This window comes from Gymnoscopelus braueri (assembly GCF_963280865.1).
Source record: "Gymnoscopelus braueri genome assembly, chromosome: 10".
Lineage (NCBI taxonomy): Eukaryota > Metazoa > Chordata > Actinopteri > Myctophiformes > Myctophidae > Gymnoscopelus > Gymnoscopelus braueri.
The window spans coordinates 43,178,153-43,197,595 of NC_137611.1; the positions used below are offsets into that span (position 1 = coordinate 43,178,153).

General features: G+C 42.0%; 2 protein-coding genes across 2 annotated transcripts in view; one reads left to right on the plus strand and one right to left on the minus strand.

The window, feature by feature from the left end:
- Positions 1-11,273, plus strand: LOC308094190 (uncharacterized protein). The gene is made up of 10 exons (XM_080440680.1): positions 1-55; positions 751-1,891; positions 2,536-2,641; positions 3,487-3,634; positions 4,139-4,186; positions 4,542-4,619; positions 5,898-6,044; positions 7,571-7,654; positions 8,162-8,212; positions 9,942-11,273. Exons 2-10 carry the CDS (start codon positions 799-801, stop codon positions 10,074-10,076), a joined length of 1,890 nt encoding a protein of 629 aa, XP_080296806.1. The 5' UTR covers positions 1-55; positions 751-798; the 3' UTR covers positions 10,077-11,273.
- The window catches only part of LOC308093582 (protein crumbs homolog 1-like), a gene marked incomplete at both ends in the record, with an annotated part of 17,736 nt that continues 8,680 nt past the window's right edge, over positions 10,388-19,443 (minus strand). The window contains 7 exons of the mRNA XM_080439914.1: positions 10,388-10,414; positions 12,526-12,745; positions 13,167-13,292; positions 13,398-13,439; positions 13,906-14,307; positions 15,082-15,319; positions 15,882-16,223. Of these exons, the coding sequence (XP_080296040.1) occupies positions 10,388-10,414; positions 12,526-12,745; positions 13,167-13,292; positions 13,398-13,439; positions 13,906-14,307; positions 15,082-15,319; positions 15,882-16,223 (1,397 nt within the window). The remainder of the gene's footprint in view (positions 10,415-12,525; positions 12,746-13,166; positions 13,293-13,397; positions 13,440-13,905; positions 14,308-15,081; positions 15,320-15,881; positions 16,224-19,443) is intronic.

Consider the following 19,443-nt stretch of genomic DNA (forward strand, 5'->3'; position numbering starts at 1 on the left):
GAGAGGTAAACAGCTGTTCTCGGTCGTCATGATGCTCAATGGCGTGGACGTTGTGGTACGAATAACACATCTTTATCACATTTGTATGACGATCTTCAATATACACGTCTATTTCACAATGACTGTTTATTTATTCACTCAAAAGCGTTGACACAACAGCACGTTAAATACGCCCATAGTTGCAGCTGAGGTTAAAGAAAACGTTACCCTGCAGAGGCTAGTGCAGACTGGGATCAATTTGCTTTGCATGTTGCACATCCGGTCTTGAGCGGATACGGAAATGGGCTGTGTGCGCCCGTCATGCTTGCAAATGACCAAATACAGTAGGCGGGTTCTAGACCGGATTTGAACACTGAGCAGTAAATAGAAACCTAAGCTACTTTACAAATGTAGCTAGCTGAGCTATTTACTCAGTCTGTATTAAAAGTAACTGAACTACACTAAAGTCTCTTTCAAAACAAGTTGCTAGCTACACTACAAGTTACTTGCTAAACTACTTGGCTGAGGACATGTTATTACAAATGAGTGAGCACAAACTCTGTTGTGCAATTTTGTGTTGACGTGCCATTTAAGCTTTTGTCAAGCTACTTACCTACAATGTGAAAACAGTTAAATCAATAGCTTAAATACTTGAAATAATTGAGCTATTATAGCCTACTTGAATTCTGGTAGTAGTAAAACTAATCACACGCTACTGGGAAATGTAACACTGATTCTCACAGTCCTAACAGTTTTGTTCTTTTTAAACAGAGGTAATAATTGTGGTGCGTCAGCTGAATTGAAGCAGAACTACTTACAATGGAAACCAGCAAGGATCTGAAAAGCTGTCCTGATGTCCCGCTGAGAACTAACCAAGATCACAGGCGCATAAGAAAGGCCCGGGCCCGGGGCTGGGCCCTCAAGACACGCATGCGTTTACCTCTGCAGTCAAAGTCTGTTCAGAAGGAACTTGTTGCAGGTTGCCTAAATAAACCACACATCTCTTCGCTGGCACATGACGCTGCATCCTTGACATTAAACAATGGCCAAGATGTGCATGATGATGCATCAACCACTCAGCCACCAAAGAAAAGCAAAGACTTTGTAAACAAAAAGAGGAAAAAGAAGTTGAAGTATTCTCTGAAGGGTGTTTCCCACCCCTCTCCCAAGAGACGCATTGGTGCTAACGTCAGATTTTGGTTGTGGAGGAACTGGAAGAAAGTGAGATGCCGTCTCTCGTTGTCCAACGCCAGGGGTCGAAGAGAAGTCCAAAGTTGCTTGAACAGACACAACACCCGCTCCGGTTCTACCACCAAGACACAGTCCCGGAAACGTAAGGTGGAAGTTGAAAGTCACTGGCCACAGGACCAAAGGGAGTTGTCAGAAAGAACTTTAGCCCTCGCTGAAGACCGACCGGTCAAAGAGAGCTCTCTCCAGGACCCGATGACGAGTATACGTGAGGTCAGGGCAGAATCCTTAACCAGCACAGATATTAGTCGTAGCGCTGCTGGTCAAAGCGGACTAAACAAGATGGGGCAATCTGATGGAAAACACAGCTCTGTCCAGTTCTGTGAACATACGAGCCCACCTGCCCTGTCATCATGCATTAATTCCCAAACCCTGCAGGTCTGCAGTGTGGCCCGTGACATTATTAGACGCGTTAAAAAGGCACAAAAGGAACTGCTGTTGTCATCCGAAAGGCGCGGAGAAGCAAGCCGCTGTAAACCTGTGCCGTGTAAACGTGTTGGTCCATTAGAACAGCGTACTGTCACTCCACTTCAGGAGCCCAGCGCAGGCACACATACTGGTGGGACGAACGTCGCCTGTAAAAAGACTCATCGTAAGATGGGGCCGTTTCCAACCCAGCGTCACACTGACATCAGCAATGAAGTGCTGAAAAGGGATATACATGGTATATACCAGCTATTTATGGATTGATGGATGGATATAGATAGATATTCTTTTTCACATGTTCCCACTGGTCTGTGGGAAATGTTTAAAAATGTAAAAAAATATATTATATAGTACCTTTTGTTAAATCTAAACCAAAAAAAATAAAGCTTGAAATGAAATAATGACTGTTAAGGGCTTATACTTGCGCTGGGTTTTGCGCACCGAGAATAGCTCACAACTTGAGCTTGTAGATCAGCTATTTTTCTTGTGCAGCACCGGTATGCAACTAAGTATAATATATCGTCTCTGTCGGGTGGAAACCTCATATGTCCAAAACTGTTACTTTTCAGGATTCAAATTCAGAAATAGCAAAAATAGCTGATCGACAAGCTCAATCGCGCCGTGTTTAGAGCTGCTATTTTGGATACTTTTGTGACGCTGAAGTATTATCAAGTAGGGCATTCATTTACAAAAAAACACAAAAAGTTTAAATATGGAGACGAGAGGTTTCTGCCCGATAGCAACTATATGCTGTATATTGCTGTGGAGGGGAGTGGTTGGGTGGTCCTTGAGGATTGTTGGCAATATGCTCAAAAAGGTTAAGAATCAATGGCCCATACTGTCTGTTGTTTTGAAACTGTACTGCTTTCATTCTCTTTGTAGAATTCCTTGACGGCTTCTATAGAATGTATGGGAGTTTCTTCGCGCTACAGAGGAACGACACACTGAGCCACTTGAGGAGCAAGTTTAGGATGGACTTCAATGAAAGGTAACGTTTTGGGCCACGTCACATTTCGCTGTCGTTGGGCAGAAAACACCTATCTCCATATTCTAACTTTTTCATTAATTAATGCCCTTCAGGGGTCTTCAACAGGGGGTCCGAGACCCCTAGGGGGTCCTCAAAGTTACTATAGGGGGTCCGCCAAATCTTTGTGTGATAGGATGTTTTTTTTTTACATTAACCACTTGAACCCTAGCATCCCTATTCTGAGGGCAACATTAAACGAAAATAGCGAAACGAGGCGTTGTGACTGTGAGCTTGTAGATCGGGGAGGGAGGGAAAGGAGCATGTGTAGGGGAGGGAAAGGAGCATTTCAAGTACTAATTATTGAAAGTTTGTTAAGTTGTTAAATGTCTGAAATTAACACAAAACCTGAATTTACACAACACTGAAGATAGTCAATGAAGCTATCTATGAAATCTATGAAAAAGTTTAATCTGCAACACAATTGTAAACAATTTAGTGGGGGTCCCTGCTTCATCTCTCTCTCAGCTCTCTCAAGGGTTCCTTGGCATGAAAAATGTCGAAGACCCCTGCCCTACTTGATCATACTACATTTTCACACAAAAGCATCAAAAGTAGCAGATCCACAAGCTCGAAGCGTGCGGAGATATAGCAGTATATCTCGGCGTGGTCTCATCCCCCCTCATTATCGAAATGATGCAATAATGGCTGATCTACACGCTCATCACACGCTGCTGAAACTATTCTTTTGCACTGTACAGTGGTCTCCCCCCTCATTCGTTTTTTTGCACTGCATTTTCCCCCTTGGGAACACTAGGACTTTGCACTTTTTTGTATGGCACTAGAATAATTCTTTCTCGTCCCCATAGGAGGAGCTGGGTCTTGTTGGTGGCAGCAACGTATCAAGCTGCAGTTGTGAGGAGACCAGTTCCTTCCTTCCAAGTGGTCTACAAGAAACACATGCTGACACTAGAAGATCTGTCTTCACTGGAGAATGACAACTGGCTCAATGACCAGGTGGGTGTTCTAGTATACCCAACAATGTGTTTCGTTTTTATCGTTGATTAGTCACCTTTACAACGAGGTACAGCTTGTAAGGATCGGGCATGATCCTGGAATGAGCAACACAGCTAAACGTGTGGGTAGCGCCTCCAAAACGTTTGCCAACATCACCCAACATGCTTCTGTTGGTAATCGCTCTTGTTTTGAGCGACCTGCCAGTGTGACTGGCACCTGAGCATGGGTTCAGCAACCTTGTTCTGCCCCCATGGAAAGATTCGTTTCATTGAGGGCGTTCTAAAATGGACCCTTACAGGACTGTAACTCTGAGAGTGGGCCATTTGGTTCCAATTGTACACTCTCAGAGTTATGGGGTCCTCGATCTTAAAACATTTGAGAACCAATGATGTAGATACTGCTGAACTTTGGGGTCTGTCTTGCCAGTCACAACCCCAGAGTAAAGTAGAAGCTGATGTTGGATTGTCTGGGATTTGTAACTCATTGCGTTTCTTATTCTCTAAGGTCATAAACATGTATGGAGAACTGATTATGGAGTCTTCCCATCACAAGGTAATTTTCTTAGCGATTATTCTATCGATTTGTTTTTCGATTAATCCTAACGCAGGAATTGTTAGCAGAAACGTAATTGACCCAGGTAGCTTTATTACACCTCTAGACATCTGTGGCCCTATCTTGCATTTTTTAAATATATTTTGAAAAACATTTAAAAATAGTGAAAATAGCCAGTCTGTTTGAATGTTTTTCAAAATAGTAAAAAATGATGAAGAGACATAAGGGCTAAGGTGTGCAAGTTAGGGCCCATGTGCTTCATAGTTTGGACTGAAATGGAACAACAATTAAAAGCACTCATGTCGTTTCATTTCTTCAATCAAACTAATAGAATTGCATTTTCTCCACTTTTTAGGTCCATTTTTTCAACAGCTTCTTCCACGAACAGCTCATCAACAAAGGCTATGAGGGAGTTAGGAGGTGGACAAAACAGGTCTGTTTACCACTGATAAACTGTCCAAACACTGCTTACAATATTAAATTACTGTATGCTAGTTCTGACGGCAAGTGTTCAGTGAGGTTCTGTGATAAGGATAGACTGATCTAAGAGCAGCATAATGTTAAATATTGTGAGTCAACGATTTGTTGAATATATGGGAAAATGTTTTCTTGTTGAGTAAGGGCAGGTACACACTGTAGGACTTTTACAGTGGTCGGGGAGTCATCTGATCGTTAAGCATTTCACACTACAGGAGTCTATTTCTTGAAATCTGCTGTCATATGTCGTTGTAGTTTTCACACTATACGATTGATCGCTGACAAGGGATCACACACACACTGTAGGATAGTACACTAGGATGCTATCCAGACCCGATACATACATTTGTTTTTATTCCAATTCATTTCAACCGACGTCTCATGAAAACGTGCAAGGCTCCTGTGATATATGTGCGAGACCGAGACAGGACGCTATTGATTGACATTAAATAATTCTCTATTTCTCTGTATGTCTCTATCTCTCTCAATGAAACGGACAACAAGTCAACCAGCTTAAAAGTGTGCAATGCAACTCAGAAACAGTGTTGCCGTGTCCGCCTATTATAAGCAACTTTGGGGTTGTTTTGCTGTAGAGTTGCTTGTAAATATTGTTGCTGGTTGTGTTTTTTTGGGCTCATTTCTAAAGTGTAGTTGCTTATTTGGCCTTGTTTCGTAATGTTGTTTAAACCAGTGGTTTAAAGTAAACAATACATTATATGTATTTGTCCGCAGACCCCCCCCCCCCTTCTGAAAATATGTTGTGCCATAGACCCCCATACAAGATTTGTGTGGATTTGGAAAATATTCCACAATTTTTCTTTGAAAATAGCTGGACGCGTTGTGAGCTTGTAGATCGGCTATTTTCAAATAGCCAATGTATTTGTATATAGGTTTGTGCTCATGTGGCCTACATTTTGGGCTTGTTTTCATAGATCTAGTTGCTTATTTCTCTCGCAAAATCTGGCAACACTGTTCAGACACAGGCTGCTCTCTCTCTCTCTCTCTCTCTCTCTGCAATTCCTCTCAAGCTTGTAGATCTGCTACTTTTGATGTAGTATGATCAAATAGGGCATTCATTTACGAAAACATGTAAAATATGGAGACAAGAGGTTTCTGCCCGACAGCAACAAATTACTGGAGTGTAGCTACAGTAGGGTGTTCACACTGCAGTCAAGGGGAACATCGACGGACGTGGTTTAACATTTGACGCCGGTGTTTCCCTCTTGCCTTGCAGGTAGATCTGTTTTCCAAACAGCTGCTGCTGGTCCCCGTCCACCTGGACGACGTCCACTGGTGTCTGGTGGCCGTCGACACCGTGGAGAAGAGGCTCCACCTCTACGACTCCCAAGGCGTCGTGTTCGAGGTGGTAGCACCACTGCAGGTAATGATGACAGTGCTCTTATGGCATGGAGGTATGGCTGTGGTTCTCAACCTTTTCCCCCCAAAAAAAACATATTTGAACTGGGGACCCCCCCCAAAATAATCGTATATGAACTGGGAACCCCCCCAAAATAATCGTATATGAACTGGGGACCCCCCCAAAATAATCGTATATGAACTGGGGACCCCCCCAAAATAATCGTATATGAACTGGGGACCCCCCCCAAAATAATCGTATATGAACTGGGAACCCCCCCAAAATAATCGTATATGAACTGGGAACCCCCCCAAAATAATCGTATATGAACTGGGGACCCCCCCAAAATAATCGTATATGAACTGGGGACCCCCCCCAAAATAATCATATTTGAACTGGGGACCCCCCAAAATAATAATATTTGAACTGGGGACCCCCCCACCCTGTCAAGCACTTGGAATTGGAGGAGTTGAGGCATTACATTTAGTTTGACTCGGTTCCACAGATAAATATTGTGAAAATAACCGAACTACAGAGCTTGTAGCTTTTTTTTAAATATATTGTTGGGGTTTTCTTTGCCTTTTTTTTATAGTATAGTTTGTTGATTACTTTGTGTAGGTATTAAAAATGTTAATTGTCACTTTACTGTCATCTGGGGACCCCCCCGAAATCATGTGGGGATCCCCCTGGGGGTCCCGACCCACAGGTTGAGACACAGAGTGAGTAGACAGAAATGGTGCTATCATATAATGAGCATTAGTGAGGAGTGTAAGAAATATGTAGATAATTTGTTTGTTTCTTTGATTGATCTCTCTTCCCCCTTGCCCCTCCCCCTTCTTCTTCCCTTTCTTTTTTCTAACATAAAAAACAATAGAACTTGCACCAAAACGAATTTTAGCCACTTGTTTTTTACTTCTATAAACCTCTGATGTGACGATAGAGCTGATTCTGAGTCCTTAAAGAGCAAAAATGACCACCATGTGAATATGGTCGATACAGGACTGCTGCACAATTAATCACATTTTAATCGGATCACGTTTTTGGCTTCCCACAATTAAATTAACATGATTGTCCAAGTATTGACGTTTAAAATGTGTTGCATTGTGAGCTGGTAGATCGACTATTTTCGGCACGCAAAATGGCGTACGACAAAGTATTAGCTCAAATGTATGTCAACTAGAGAGGTTTTATGCACTGGAGTGAATACAAAGAGTATTTAAGTCTGCAAAGATGTGTTCATTAGCAGGAATATGTCAAAGTGAAAGCAGTGCTCTTATGGAGGACCAGTTTTATTTAGATACAAACCTACATTAGCAGGAATGTACAGTAGCACAACTTGAATGTGAAAGCAGTGATGCTTATGTGACAAACTTGTTTTCTTTTTGGCCATTTAAAATAGGTCAGTAATACTGCTGGCATCTATGCTTTCATTTGTGTCCGGCCACTTATCTGTAGCTGTACTTGTATTTTTACCCAAGTCTAAACACAGTCAGGTACGAGGGATCGTTACGTGCAAATCTGATCGGACACTTTATCTTTGTTTTCTTTAGGACGTCATGAATTACCTGAGAATAGAGGCAAAGGAGCGACGGCAAACTACGTTTCAAAATGACTGGATTGTGTCAGTCAAGGAGGTATATTGATTCACATTGTCTTGCATAATGGGTAGGGGCTGTGACAATTAAATCAATCTAATCGATTTAATCTATAATCTTTAATCTAATAAAAATAATTGATTAACAATCGAGCCCTACTTTGGGGATGCTATTCTAGGTGAAAAGCTTCAAATCATATGAAAAGAAATAGTGAAAATAGCAGATCTCTTGTAGATCAGCTATTTTCATTATTCCTGCATGACACCGGCCGCTCTGCGACCAAGTATAACATAATGCTTAAGCGGTTAATTGATTTCTTGATATTAAAAACAAACAAAAACAATAAAATGCAAAAATCGCTATTAACCAATAGTTGCAGCCCCTAATTATAAATGTGCGTGCTCCACCTTTGCTTCTCAGCACAGGAGCTTGTCATTGGCAATATCCTGCTTTAGAGCACCACCTGGTGGAGCTCTGCTGAATGTGCCCGTTGCTGTGGAGGGTGATTATGATGGCTTGTTGATGTTTTCTCTGTTCTTTTTGCAGGGAGTTCCACAACAGACCAATGAAAACGACTGTGGTGTGTTTGTCTTGGAGGTATGGGCATGTTTCTCTGATGTGATATGAACAGATTAGAGGGGAAACTGTCAGCATTGTCTATTGCTGAATTCCAATACCCAAAATCTCGACCACTCGCTCACTCACACTCGGTCACTCCAGCTTGACCCGGAAATGGGTTGGTCCCAATAGGCTCTATGCACAGCAGCCATATTGAAAAGAAGTTGGGCCCCTTCCTTACTTCCTTCACAGGTGTTACCAATGATACTAATGAAGGCTCTGTTCCATTCTGGTCAAACAGAGTCAGGGTGCTGATAATGTGCATGTTGGCTCACTGGAAACACTCTGCTACACTAGTGGGTCTCAAAGTGTGGTCCAGGGAACCTCATGGTTCCTTGAGGAGTTTTCAAATGGCCCCTTACGGGTGTGTAACTCTGAGATTGTACAAATGGAACCAAATGGACCCGTAAGGGTCCATTTACGGGTCCATTTGGTTCCATTTGTACACTCAGAGTTATGATGGTCCTTGAAATTAAAAAGTTTGAGAACCACTGTGCTACACTAAATGGGACAGAGCATTCATTAGTAAAATTGGTAACACCTGTGAAGGAAGTAAGGAAGAGGCCCAATTTCTTTCCAACATGGCTGCTGTGCATAGAGTCTATTGGTCATTTGCTTTTTGGAGGAGCCGCTTGGCGCGGCTCTGACCGAGTGTACATGAAGAGTCGGCTCGACAGAGTTTCACGTCTCCTCGTACACGTACACGTTTTTTTTCCTTCTCCCGTGACGTATACATGGTCCTCCTCCACATGTGGCCACACACACACACACTGCTAGAAACCCGAAACCCCCATGCCGAAAACACGGACGTGACGTGAGCTTGTGGATCGACTATTTTTGCTCCTTTTGGCGCGACACTCTTGTATGACAAAATAGGGCATTCATTTATGAAGAAAACATAAAAGTTGAAATATGGAGTTAACAAGATTTTTGCCCAACAGCGACGATATGTTATTTTACCACTAGACCCAGGGGTCTTCAACGTTTTCAGCCCAAGGACCCCCTCTCTGAGAGAGTGATGAAGCAGGGACCCCCACTATATATTGCATAAACTTGTGTTGCTTTTCATAGATGTTGGTTTCATGTTAATGTGTATTTTCAGACATTTAACCACTTAAACCCTCAATACTAAATCAACTTTCACTCTGTACTTAGTCTGCTCTTTTCCCCCCTCTCTTTGCCTGAAAATAGCCGATCACAAGCTCACAACGCCTCGCAGCGCGAGGCGTTGTGAGCTTGCAGATCGGCTATTTTCGGCTAAAGTTCCCCTCGGAATAGGGATGCTAGGGTTAGGATAAGGATAATTCCTTTTAACAGGACGTTCATGAAAGTCCTTGCGGGCTTGTTTCCAATGAGGGGTTAAGAGTCTTGCTCAGGGACAAATTTCATTTCATCGACACATATGCTGGCGTGGCCTGGAATCGTACCTGGGGCAACCAGGGCCTCTGGCTCCCTAGGCGGGCTCACTAACCACTCAGCTATGGCCGCCCCTTCAGGTGGTTAATGTAAAAACAAATATTCTATCACACAAAGATTTGACGGCCCCCCTGTAGTAACTCTGAGGACCCCCTGTTGAAGACCTCTGCACTAGACCGACGGCGCCCGACAACGACGATATTATACAAACAAGAAGCATCCGTTGTAATTGATGCATTCATTTAATATTTTAATCGTCTCTGTCTGGTTTCTCTCTGTCTCTTTCTCTCAGTACTGTAGGTGCCTTGCCTCGGGAAAGCCCTTCGATTTCACCCAGAAGCACATACCATGGGTGCGGCAGAGAATTTACAAAGAGCTGTGTGACTGTAAGATCCAGGAAAGATCAAGGCCGGCTATGACCCTGTGAACACCCGCCTCAGTCTTCTGCGTTCTCCCATCAAAATATGAACGTACAGTATGATGTTGCTGCCGGGCAGAAACGTCCTAACTTTTTGTGTTTTTCGTAAATCGACGCCCTACTTGATCATGCTACAGCGTCACACAAAAGCAGCAAAAGTAGTAGACAAACTATCTGCTACTTTTGGTATATATGAATTTGAAAAGTAACAGTTTTGGACATCCCTCCCATCCCTCCCGACAGAGACAATGACTAAGATGCTGCTTGTGATTAGAGGGAAAACTGTAACCACTGCCTTGATTTCTGTTTGAGGCTTCCGTTTACTGCTCTGTAACATCATGTCGTTGCTGTCGGGTGGAAACCATGTATGTCCAAAACTGTTCGTTTTTAATTATTATTTAAAAGAAATCACTTTAAAATTGTGAAAATAGCCAATGATGCGACACGTTGTGAGCTTGTCAATTATTTTTAATATTTTTGAAACATTTTGAAAGTATAAGTTCCAACTCCTGAGCAGGAGGACCTTTATCTAACATCAGAACCTGTGAAATACGAGTCACTTAGTTCTTGTAGCCAAAGAGCACCATGTGTGCTTGTAGTGGAAATGAGTACATGTGTGCCACATACATTTATGTGGCACACATATGGCTGATTGTAGTGGGGTGACGTTATTTCCATTACACTGTTTTAGAGCTATGTGGCTTCACCTAATTTCAATGGTTATTAACTCATTCAGTGCCCGGCTTATTTATGGCAGTTTGGCAGAGTGCCACAGCCACAATTCATTGTAAAAAAAAAAGTGCTTAGGAGCCGAGATACAGCCTTTTTCAGTAAGAAGTTAAACAAAGAGTGAATGGAGCAGAATATTTTCAAATCATGATATCTTGGGTTCTGAACATTAAAAAAAAAAAAAAAAAGACGTCCAGTGGCACTCAGGGCTTATATTAACGGACGTCTTAGACGTCCAGTGGCACTGAATGAGTTAATATAAAAGTCAATATAAAATGAGAAATTCATTCTCATTGAAGGCGACGTCAAAAACCTGACATGGCCTTAGATGATTTCCTTTTCTACTCGAGAGGAGCAACCAAAAAGCAAAAAAAAATACTTTAAGAAAAGAGTTTATAGAAATACTGTATCTCATTATGGTCTGAAGTTTGTTTGCATCAAATGATTCAGCCACTGAGCGACTGAATAATTATGTTATGGTTGACACCTTAATAAAAAAATAAGTTGTTACTCTGATAAAACAAGTATAACATGTCTTGTTCATAATTGTAAACCACTCAGTTTGCAGTTTCATACATTTATTGCATGTCTTTGTCATACAGATCAAGTTATTTTCTATGATTTTGACTTGATTACATCATTAGAGAGAAAAAAATTATAATATACATATATATATATGTGAATACAGTTTTCCAGCTGTCGTTATTTACATTAACAGGCCAGTTTTGTGCCCAATAGAATACATGTGAATGAAAATGGGTATCATAAAACATTCAATGTATTAGAAAACTGTGTTCCTTATAAAAAACACAGCAATGTAAGGCACCGTAACTTTACAATTGCATGGTTTTCAGTATGAAAACCGGATACATTCATCTATATTCATATTTTGGAAGTCACATCAAATTGTGCAACATGTTATGCATTAGCAGGTACATCTGTTCACAACAGACAACATTTGTCACTTCTATTTCCTTGCTGACCTTGTCAGTACACATCAGTAGTTACTATAACATGTAAATTATTTCCTACTTTTATTGCATACAATCCCTCATTACATTTCCCTCTAGCTCTGTTGGTTTGATTTTGAAATGGACCCCCCCCCCCTTTTTTCTTTTTTTTTTACCATGAACAATAGCAATCAACAATGTGTGAATTGGGGAACAAATACAACAACTTAATGGTTGTGGCGCAGTCTCAACCAAGCCAAGTTTTTCGTTCTTGTATTGCAGTAGTGGGGTGAGCATTCACTGAGATTTGTTCACCGTTTACACCTTGATGGTCACTTTGAAGGACAAGCCTAATCAGTTGGTTCTCAAAGTGAGGTATGGGGACCCCCCAGTGGTCCTTGAGGGTGTTCCAAGGGGTCCCCAGCAAAACGAGGAACAGTTTAACCACCCTATTTTATACTTAAGCTATTCCAAAACAGCCGACCTACAAGCTCACAACGGCTCGCATCGAAACATTTGAAAATAATATTTTTTTAACAACATAAATCTTTTATGGGGGTTGCCTGGCACAAAATCTATCAGTTCAGATGGGGGTCTTCATCAGTGTGACGTGAAAATGTTTTGTGGGGTCCCCAGCAAAATGAGTTAATATAGCGTTGTGAGCTTGTAGATCTGCCATTTTATAAAACATCTTGGGGGGGGGGGTTATAATCATCATCTATAACATCTGGGGGGGGGGGGTTATAATCATCATCATAGTATTCCCAATCCCAATCGACGTCGGGGCCGTCGTCGTGTATGAGGAGATAGGAGAAGAGCTGGAAGAGGTTCTGCCACACGGACAGGAGCAGATACACGTAGAAGTCACTGATGTCGATCTGGCACATCTGGCCCGAGTGGTTTGGGTCACAGACGCACGTAAAGCTGTTGACCTGGTTGAAGCAGTAGCCTCCATGCTCACAGGGACTGGAAGCACACATGTCCACGTGCCTTTCACACCTGGCAATGAAGGAATCAATAACAGAATGGGACACGGCTGCAACTGTCGATTCTTTTCTTAGTGATTATTCTAGCTATGACTTTTTCGAGTGATTTCTTTTTTACATGAAAAAAATTATATATATATATATATCAATGAATCAATTAACCACTTAAACATTATTTTATACTTTGTCGCATGGTGTCGAAAATAGCCAAGCCCGTATCTGCTATTTTCACATTTTTTTTTACAGTTTTTGAAATGTATTGAAAAGTTCTGCCTACAATGATATGCCCAAAATAGGGGTCAATTATTAATCGATTTAAGTGTTCAGTGGTCAGATGGGCGGGCCACGAACGTTTTCGAAACGTTTCAAGTGGGCCCTGATCGTGAAAAGGTTGTGAACCGCCTCTTCTATAATATACTGTATATATATCCTACCATCGTCCTAGGAACCCTGGCAGACATTCACAGTATTTCAGTATCCCATCAGAGCAGTTCCCTCCGTTGAAACAGCTGTAGTTCCATATCTTCCCGCGGCACACAGATACAGGCAGTGTAGGAAACCTATAGGAGACACAGAACAGAAGATGTCCATGTCAGTCTTGCACTGTCCCAATCTGATTGATGTAGGATTCAAATTGTTTCAGTAAATTCTGTAGCGCTACTTACGGAATCGACTCGATGTACCATGGGATTTCCCGGATTTTCTCGCTGTGGAAGAAAGGTTGAAGAAACACACTTGTGGATTACACCACAAGTGTGTTTGTTATTGACAGTGGTGGAAGTAAAAGTATTAATACCACAATGTAAAAACACTCTTCGTTACTCTGTATGTAAATGTCCGGTAACCAAAATTACACTTGAGTAAAAGGACAAAAGTTCAAAGTACTCATTATGAATGGCCTATTTAACCTTGAGAGCTTGTAGATCAGCTATTTTTTAATAGCCGAAACATAATATTTGGCTTAATTGATTAATGCATGTTTTGTGATTGCAATTTTCTAATAATTGTAGTGGAATAAAAAGTACTATATAAGTGTCAACAAACAGAAATACCCAAGTAAAGTGCAAGCACCTCAACATTTTACTTAAACACAGCACTTGAGTAAATGCACTGTAAATGTTACTTTCTTTCCACCACTTATTGACATATTTTTAGAAAGAAAGTTGAGCTTACTCGCAATACAAGCCGGTGGTGTTGTGAGGACAGAGGCAGGAGTAGTCGCGGAGGCCTCTGAGGCATGTCGCTCCGCGGCTGCATTTGTTCCCCTCGCACGTGTTGACCTCCACCTCGCACCGGGCGCCGCTGTACCCCGTCTCGCACGTGCACTCATATCCTCCTCCCCCGCCGGGCAGGACCCGGTCGGCGCACGTGCCGCGGACGCACGGGCCGGTGGCACAGGTGTCGGCCGGGTCCTGGCACAGCAGGCCCGCCCACCCGGGAGGACACGCGCACCGGGACAGGTCGAACAGCTCCTCGCACACGCCCTGGTTCTGGCAAGGGTTGGGCTCGCACACCCGGCCCCCGTAGCAGCCGTGCTGAGGGTCGGCAGCGGTCGTCGTCGTCGTCGTTCTAGGGCTGTCACGGTTACAAATTTAACTTGAAGATTAATTGTCACTCAAATAATTGCGATTAACGATTGAATTGTGTGTTTGGCGTTGAACATTGGAACGTATGAATGAATACATACAACAAATTCCACAGGGCAGATTTGACAAATAACTTGAATATCTCTGCTGTCCAGCAGAAACTAGCTAACTCCAAAATGTTGAAAAAAAGTGGAGTTAGGAGGTTTTGTTCATCATCTGAATGGACCTCCAAGCTCACAATGAGGTTGGAGGTCAAAAAGGGGTGGAGCCTGGAGTCAGCAAAACCAGCTAACTCCACCCCCCTTTGGTGGAGTTAGCTGTTTAGCAGAAAGTTTGAGGATCAAATGGAGTTAGCTGGTTTTGTCAGAAGCACTTTTTAATGCTTTTCATTGGTTCAATATTTTTTTTACCAACACACAGACGTAAAGGGTGTTCAATGGCCCTGATTTATGGAAAAAAAAGCAAAAGCGGAAAAATTGAGTTTGCTGGTTTCTGCCGGAGAGCAACAATGTACAAAGAAATTATTGACATATTTAATCATTTTATACATGTAAAAAAAAAAAGCAGAAATAAATAGCTGATCTACAAGCTTACAATGCGTCACAAAGTGACGTGCTGTAAGCTTGTAGATCTGCTATTTCTGTTTTTATTATATTCGGAAATGTGAAAAATGATTATGCAAAGATAATCGCGATTATATCAAATAATTGCGATTATATCAAATAATTGCGATTATACGATTAATTGTGACAGGCCAACCTACGTCGTTCTCACAAACTGCTCCTCCTGGGGTCTTGGCAGGTTGAGCTCGGAGTCCCCGTAGAAAGGCAGGTGAAGTCCTCCGATCGCCATGGGGCCCAGACACCCGGCCAGGCTGGCACCACCGCCACCGCCGGCGGCGTCCGGCCCCAGTCCCCCTACGTGGATGTCCACTCCCTCTCGAAGGAAATCCAGGTTCCCGGCACTCGTGGCCGACACGCGGGTCTCCCCTTTGCCTCCGTCTGGGGGTTGTCAGGATTATGACATTTTAGTTGAGGATTCATTGTCGTACAGATGATTGTGATTAACGATTTACGTGTTTTTGGCACTGAACATTGGAACATGAACTAAAAATGACATTTCTGGTTGCCTTTTAGGCAAAAACATTGCACTGGGCTGTTATAAACATAACACCCAACTTTTTGGGGTGTTTTTGTTACATTAATTCGGCTAATTTTGTACAAAAAATGTACTCTATGAAGTGTAGATGTCGGAGGTTTCTTATTTTCTTTTTTCTTCATCCCATAAGTGGGGGGGATCCCTCCCCCCATTGGAACTGAGTATGTCCAACCCCCCTCCCCCCCTCTGCTTCCCTGGACAAATTGCTTATACAAACAATATACAAAGAAATTACTGGCAATAATCATAATACATAATGTACTATGTCCAAAACAGGCCATGCAATTTAATAATTTTATATTTTCAAAGATACAAAAATAGACGATTATGCAAAAAATCATTGCGATGGTCTCAAACGGTTGCGATCGGGCAGGCGATTACGTACTAACTGTGACAATACAGTACCTCCGTCTACAACCAGAATCCATCTGGAGCTCCGGAGGCTCTCGTTTTCCATGCTGAGCTCGACGGCGTGCCACTCTCCGTCGCTGAGCGGACCCTGGGATTGCACCGTCAACACGGGGGAGCCCTCCTCATCACCGGCCTGGAGTTCCATCAGCAGGCGTGAGTCCCGGAGGGAGACGGTGACGTAGCCGCCGGAGCCCGGCGTCTCCGCGTGCAGGAGGATGGCGTCAGACTGCCGGGTGCGGAGGCTGAGGGAGACGCCGCTGAGGCTGCGCGTGATCTTCCCGTTTCCTCGGTAGCACAGGAGGCCGCGGTCACCTCTGAGGGTCACGTTAGACAAACCTGTGAGTTTGAAACGGCGGAAGCGAGTTAGTCAGTTAACCACTTAAATGGATAGTTCACCCAAGAAATTAACTTTTTACCAGGTTGCAGACCTGGTCTATAGATACACTGCAGCTAGTAGTGATTTTTGCGTGACCTTTTCCTCATTGGCTGTTTTTTTTAGCCAATGAGGGCTCAATGTACTCTCAGAATATGGGATCTAAAGACGACCCACAATACTGTGTTCAGCCACTGTATGTAACTCTATGGTAAGTGGCGCTGTTGCTCAATGTCCTCTCAGAATATGGGATCTAAAAATGTTGCCATGTTTAGAGAAATAAGCAACCTGGTATAATATGACTGTGTCATATCTTGTTTTCTATCGATTAGTCACCCCATATGGAGACTTGAATTCATGGATGTTTTTTTTATTTTTTGTCGCATTCCTAAGCTAATAATTTGATGACCAGCAGACCAGTAGGCAGCGGTTCCGGTAGGAGACACAAAGGAGACTCCTTGTGTCTCCTACCGGAACCGCTGCCGGTCATCAAATTATTGGCTTTGGAATGCGACAAAAAAAAAAAAATATATCCATGAATTCAAGTCTCCACGGGGTGACTAATCGATAGGAAAAAAGTCATTTTGGAGGTGGACTATCCCTTATTGAGGCCTGAGGTTATGATTCTACAAAATGTCTTGTAAATCCTAACAGTTTTCTGAAAAACTTATGTTGCTATAATATCAGTGGTTCTCAAACTTTTACATCTCAGGGACCTCCAAAATTATATGTATTTGGCCTCCGACCCCCATCTGAAAATATTTTGTTCCAGGAGGCAGAGACCCCCCAGAAGCAAAGACTTGGGTTAAAAATTTTCGCTTTAAAAAATATACTGTATATATTCAAAGATTTGGACAAATGTTCCTGAATTTTTTTAAATAGCAGATCTACAAGCTCATAGCGCGACACTCGGTGCCGTTCTGAGCTTGTTTATCTGCTATTTTTGAATAGCCAAAGTATAAAATAATGGTTTAAGTGGTTACACAGATGCGTTCCCCGTTTTAATGGGTTAAAACCTCTAGACTTAGTAAACTGGACCTGAGTTCGTTTCTGTACTCTTTCTTTCTGTCTACACCAAATCTCTTTGCCAAAAATAACCGATCTACAAGTTCACAACGCGTTGCTTTGTCACGCATTGTGAGATTGTAGATCTGCAATTTCTTTGACTAATGTTCCCCCGAAAATATGGATGCTGGGGTTCAAGTGGTTACTGTTGGAAACATTTATGTAGCCAAACATCCAAAATGACAGCCTTAAAGGACGACTTCACCCATTTTCAACCTCTCTTCATGTAATTGGTCCTCACTAATGCTTATTATGATATGGTACCATTTTTGTCTATTCACTTTGTGTCTCAGAGGAGGGCTGTGGACAGTTCAGAAACCTGTCTACCAGTGACATCATCGCTGGGGAATCCAAGCTAATAGAAACGCAGGCTTTCTATTCTTGGAAAGTACTCTCAGAGTTATGTTCCATTTGTACTCTCTCAGAGTTATGGGGGTCCTTGAAATAGGCTCTATGCACAGCAGCCATATTAGAAAGAAATTGGGCCTCTTCCTTACTTCCTTCACAGGTGTTACCAATGATACTAATTAGGGCTCTGTTCCATTCTGCTCAAACAGAGTCTGGGCTGACATTGTGCATGTTGGCTCACTGGAAACACTTGAGGGAGTTCCAAATGGCCCCTTGCGGGTGTGTAACTCTGAGAGTGTACAAATAGAACCATTTGGTTCCATTTGTACACTCTCAGAGTTATGGGGGTCCTAGAAATTAAAAGGTTTGAGAACCACTGTGCTATACTAAACGGAACATAGCCTTCATTATCATTGGTAACACCTAAGAAGTAAGGAAGAGGCCCAATTTCCGTCCAATATGGTTCCTATGCATAGAGCCTATTAAACGGTTTGAGAACCACTGAATTGAATCCTGTCATGCCTCATTATTATGAACTTCCAGAGGCGTGTGGCGGTAGATTTAATCTGACCGGGGATTAACATGACATGGACGAATCCGGTGAAGGGTCCCTGCTATGGCTCTGTGTCCATACTGTAATTAAGCACACTGTAATTTTCCATCGTCTTAATGAATGAATGCACTTCAGGGACTCTCAGTGCAGACGGTCCACTGAGTGAAGAATAGAAATGGCCTGGGTACAAGTATATATAGACATAGTATGCTATTTTAAAATGGATTATTATTATTTTTGTTTGACTGTGCATGCTTGCTAGAGAAGTGCTTTTGTTTTTATCCCTGAGAGAAATAGTTTAGAAAAAAAGTCTTATTTTTTCATCCTTCAGAATATAAAAGGAAATGGCCAACGGCTTAACCCTGAGGATATTGCAAGTGGGCAAAACACTATGATTTGAATGATAATATAACATTAACATAAAGAACCTATGCATACCAAAAAAAAGTAATGGTATTTTTTCTTTAAAAGCTTTTCATTGTGATACTGATGAATAGGAACTTACGTTAGTTCCATTGATCCAGTCAAACACAATCGATTGACTGATCATTCAAATAAACATGCTCTGAAAATGCATGTTTATTCTACCCATCTGACCACTAAGTGGTCAGATCTTGGGTGGGCCGCAAACACTTTCAAGATTTTTCAAAGGGGCCCCTGATCCAGAAAAGGTTGGGAAATGTTTATTTATTATTGTAAACAAGAACTCAAATTCTTTACTTAAGTAAAAGTACCAATACTGCAATATAGAAATCCTCTGTTACAAGTAAAAGTCCTGAATTCAAAATTGACTTGTAAAAGTACAAAAGTATTGGCATCAAAATGTACTTAAAGTACCAAAAGTAAAAGTACAAACATATTTAAAAATAGCAGATCTACAAGCTCACAACGTGTCGCGATGCGACGCGTTGTGAGCTTGTAGATCGGCTATTTTCAAATAGCCTATGTATAAAATAGGGCTAAAGTGGGTAATGTATCTTTTATAATGTAATAGTTTATATGTGAAAAGTAACTAGTAACTAAAGTTTTCAAATAATTGTAGTGAAGTAAAAGCACAATATTTGCCTCTGAGACACAGTGGAGTAGAAGTAAAAGTATAGACAATTGGAAATACTCCAATAGAGTAAAAGTACCTCAAAATTGTACTTAAGTACAGTACTTGAGTAAATGTACTTAGCTACGGTTGGGAAATATTCATTTTATGATTGTAAATAAGA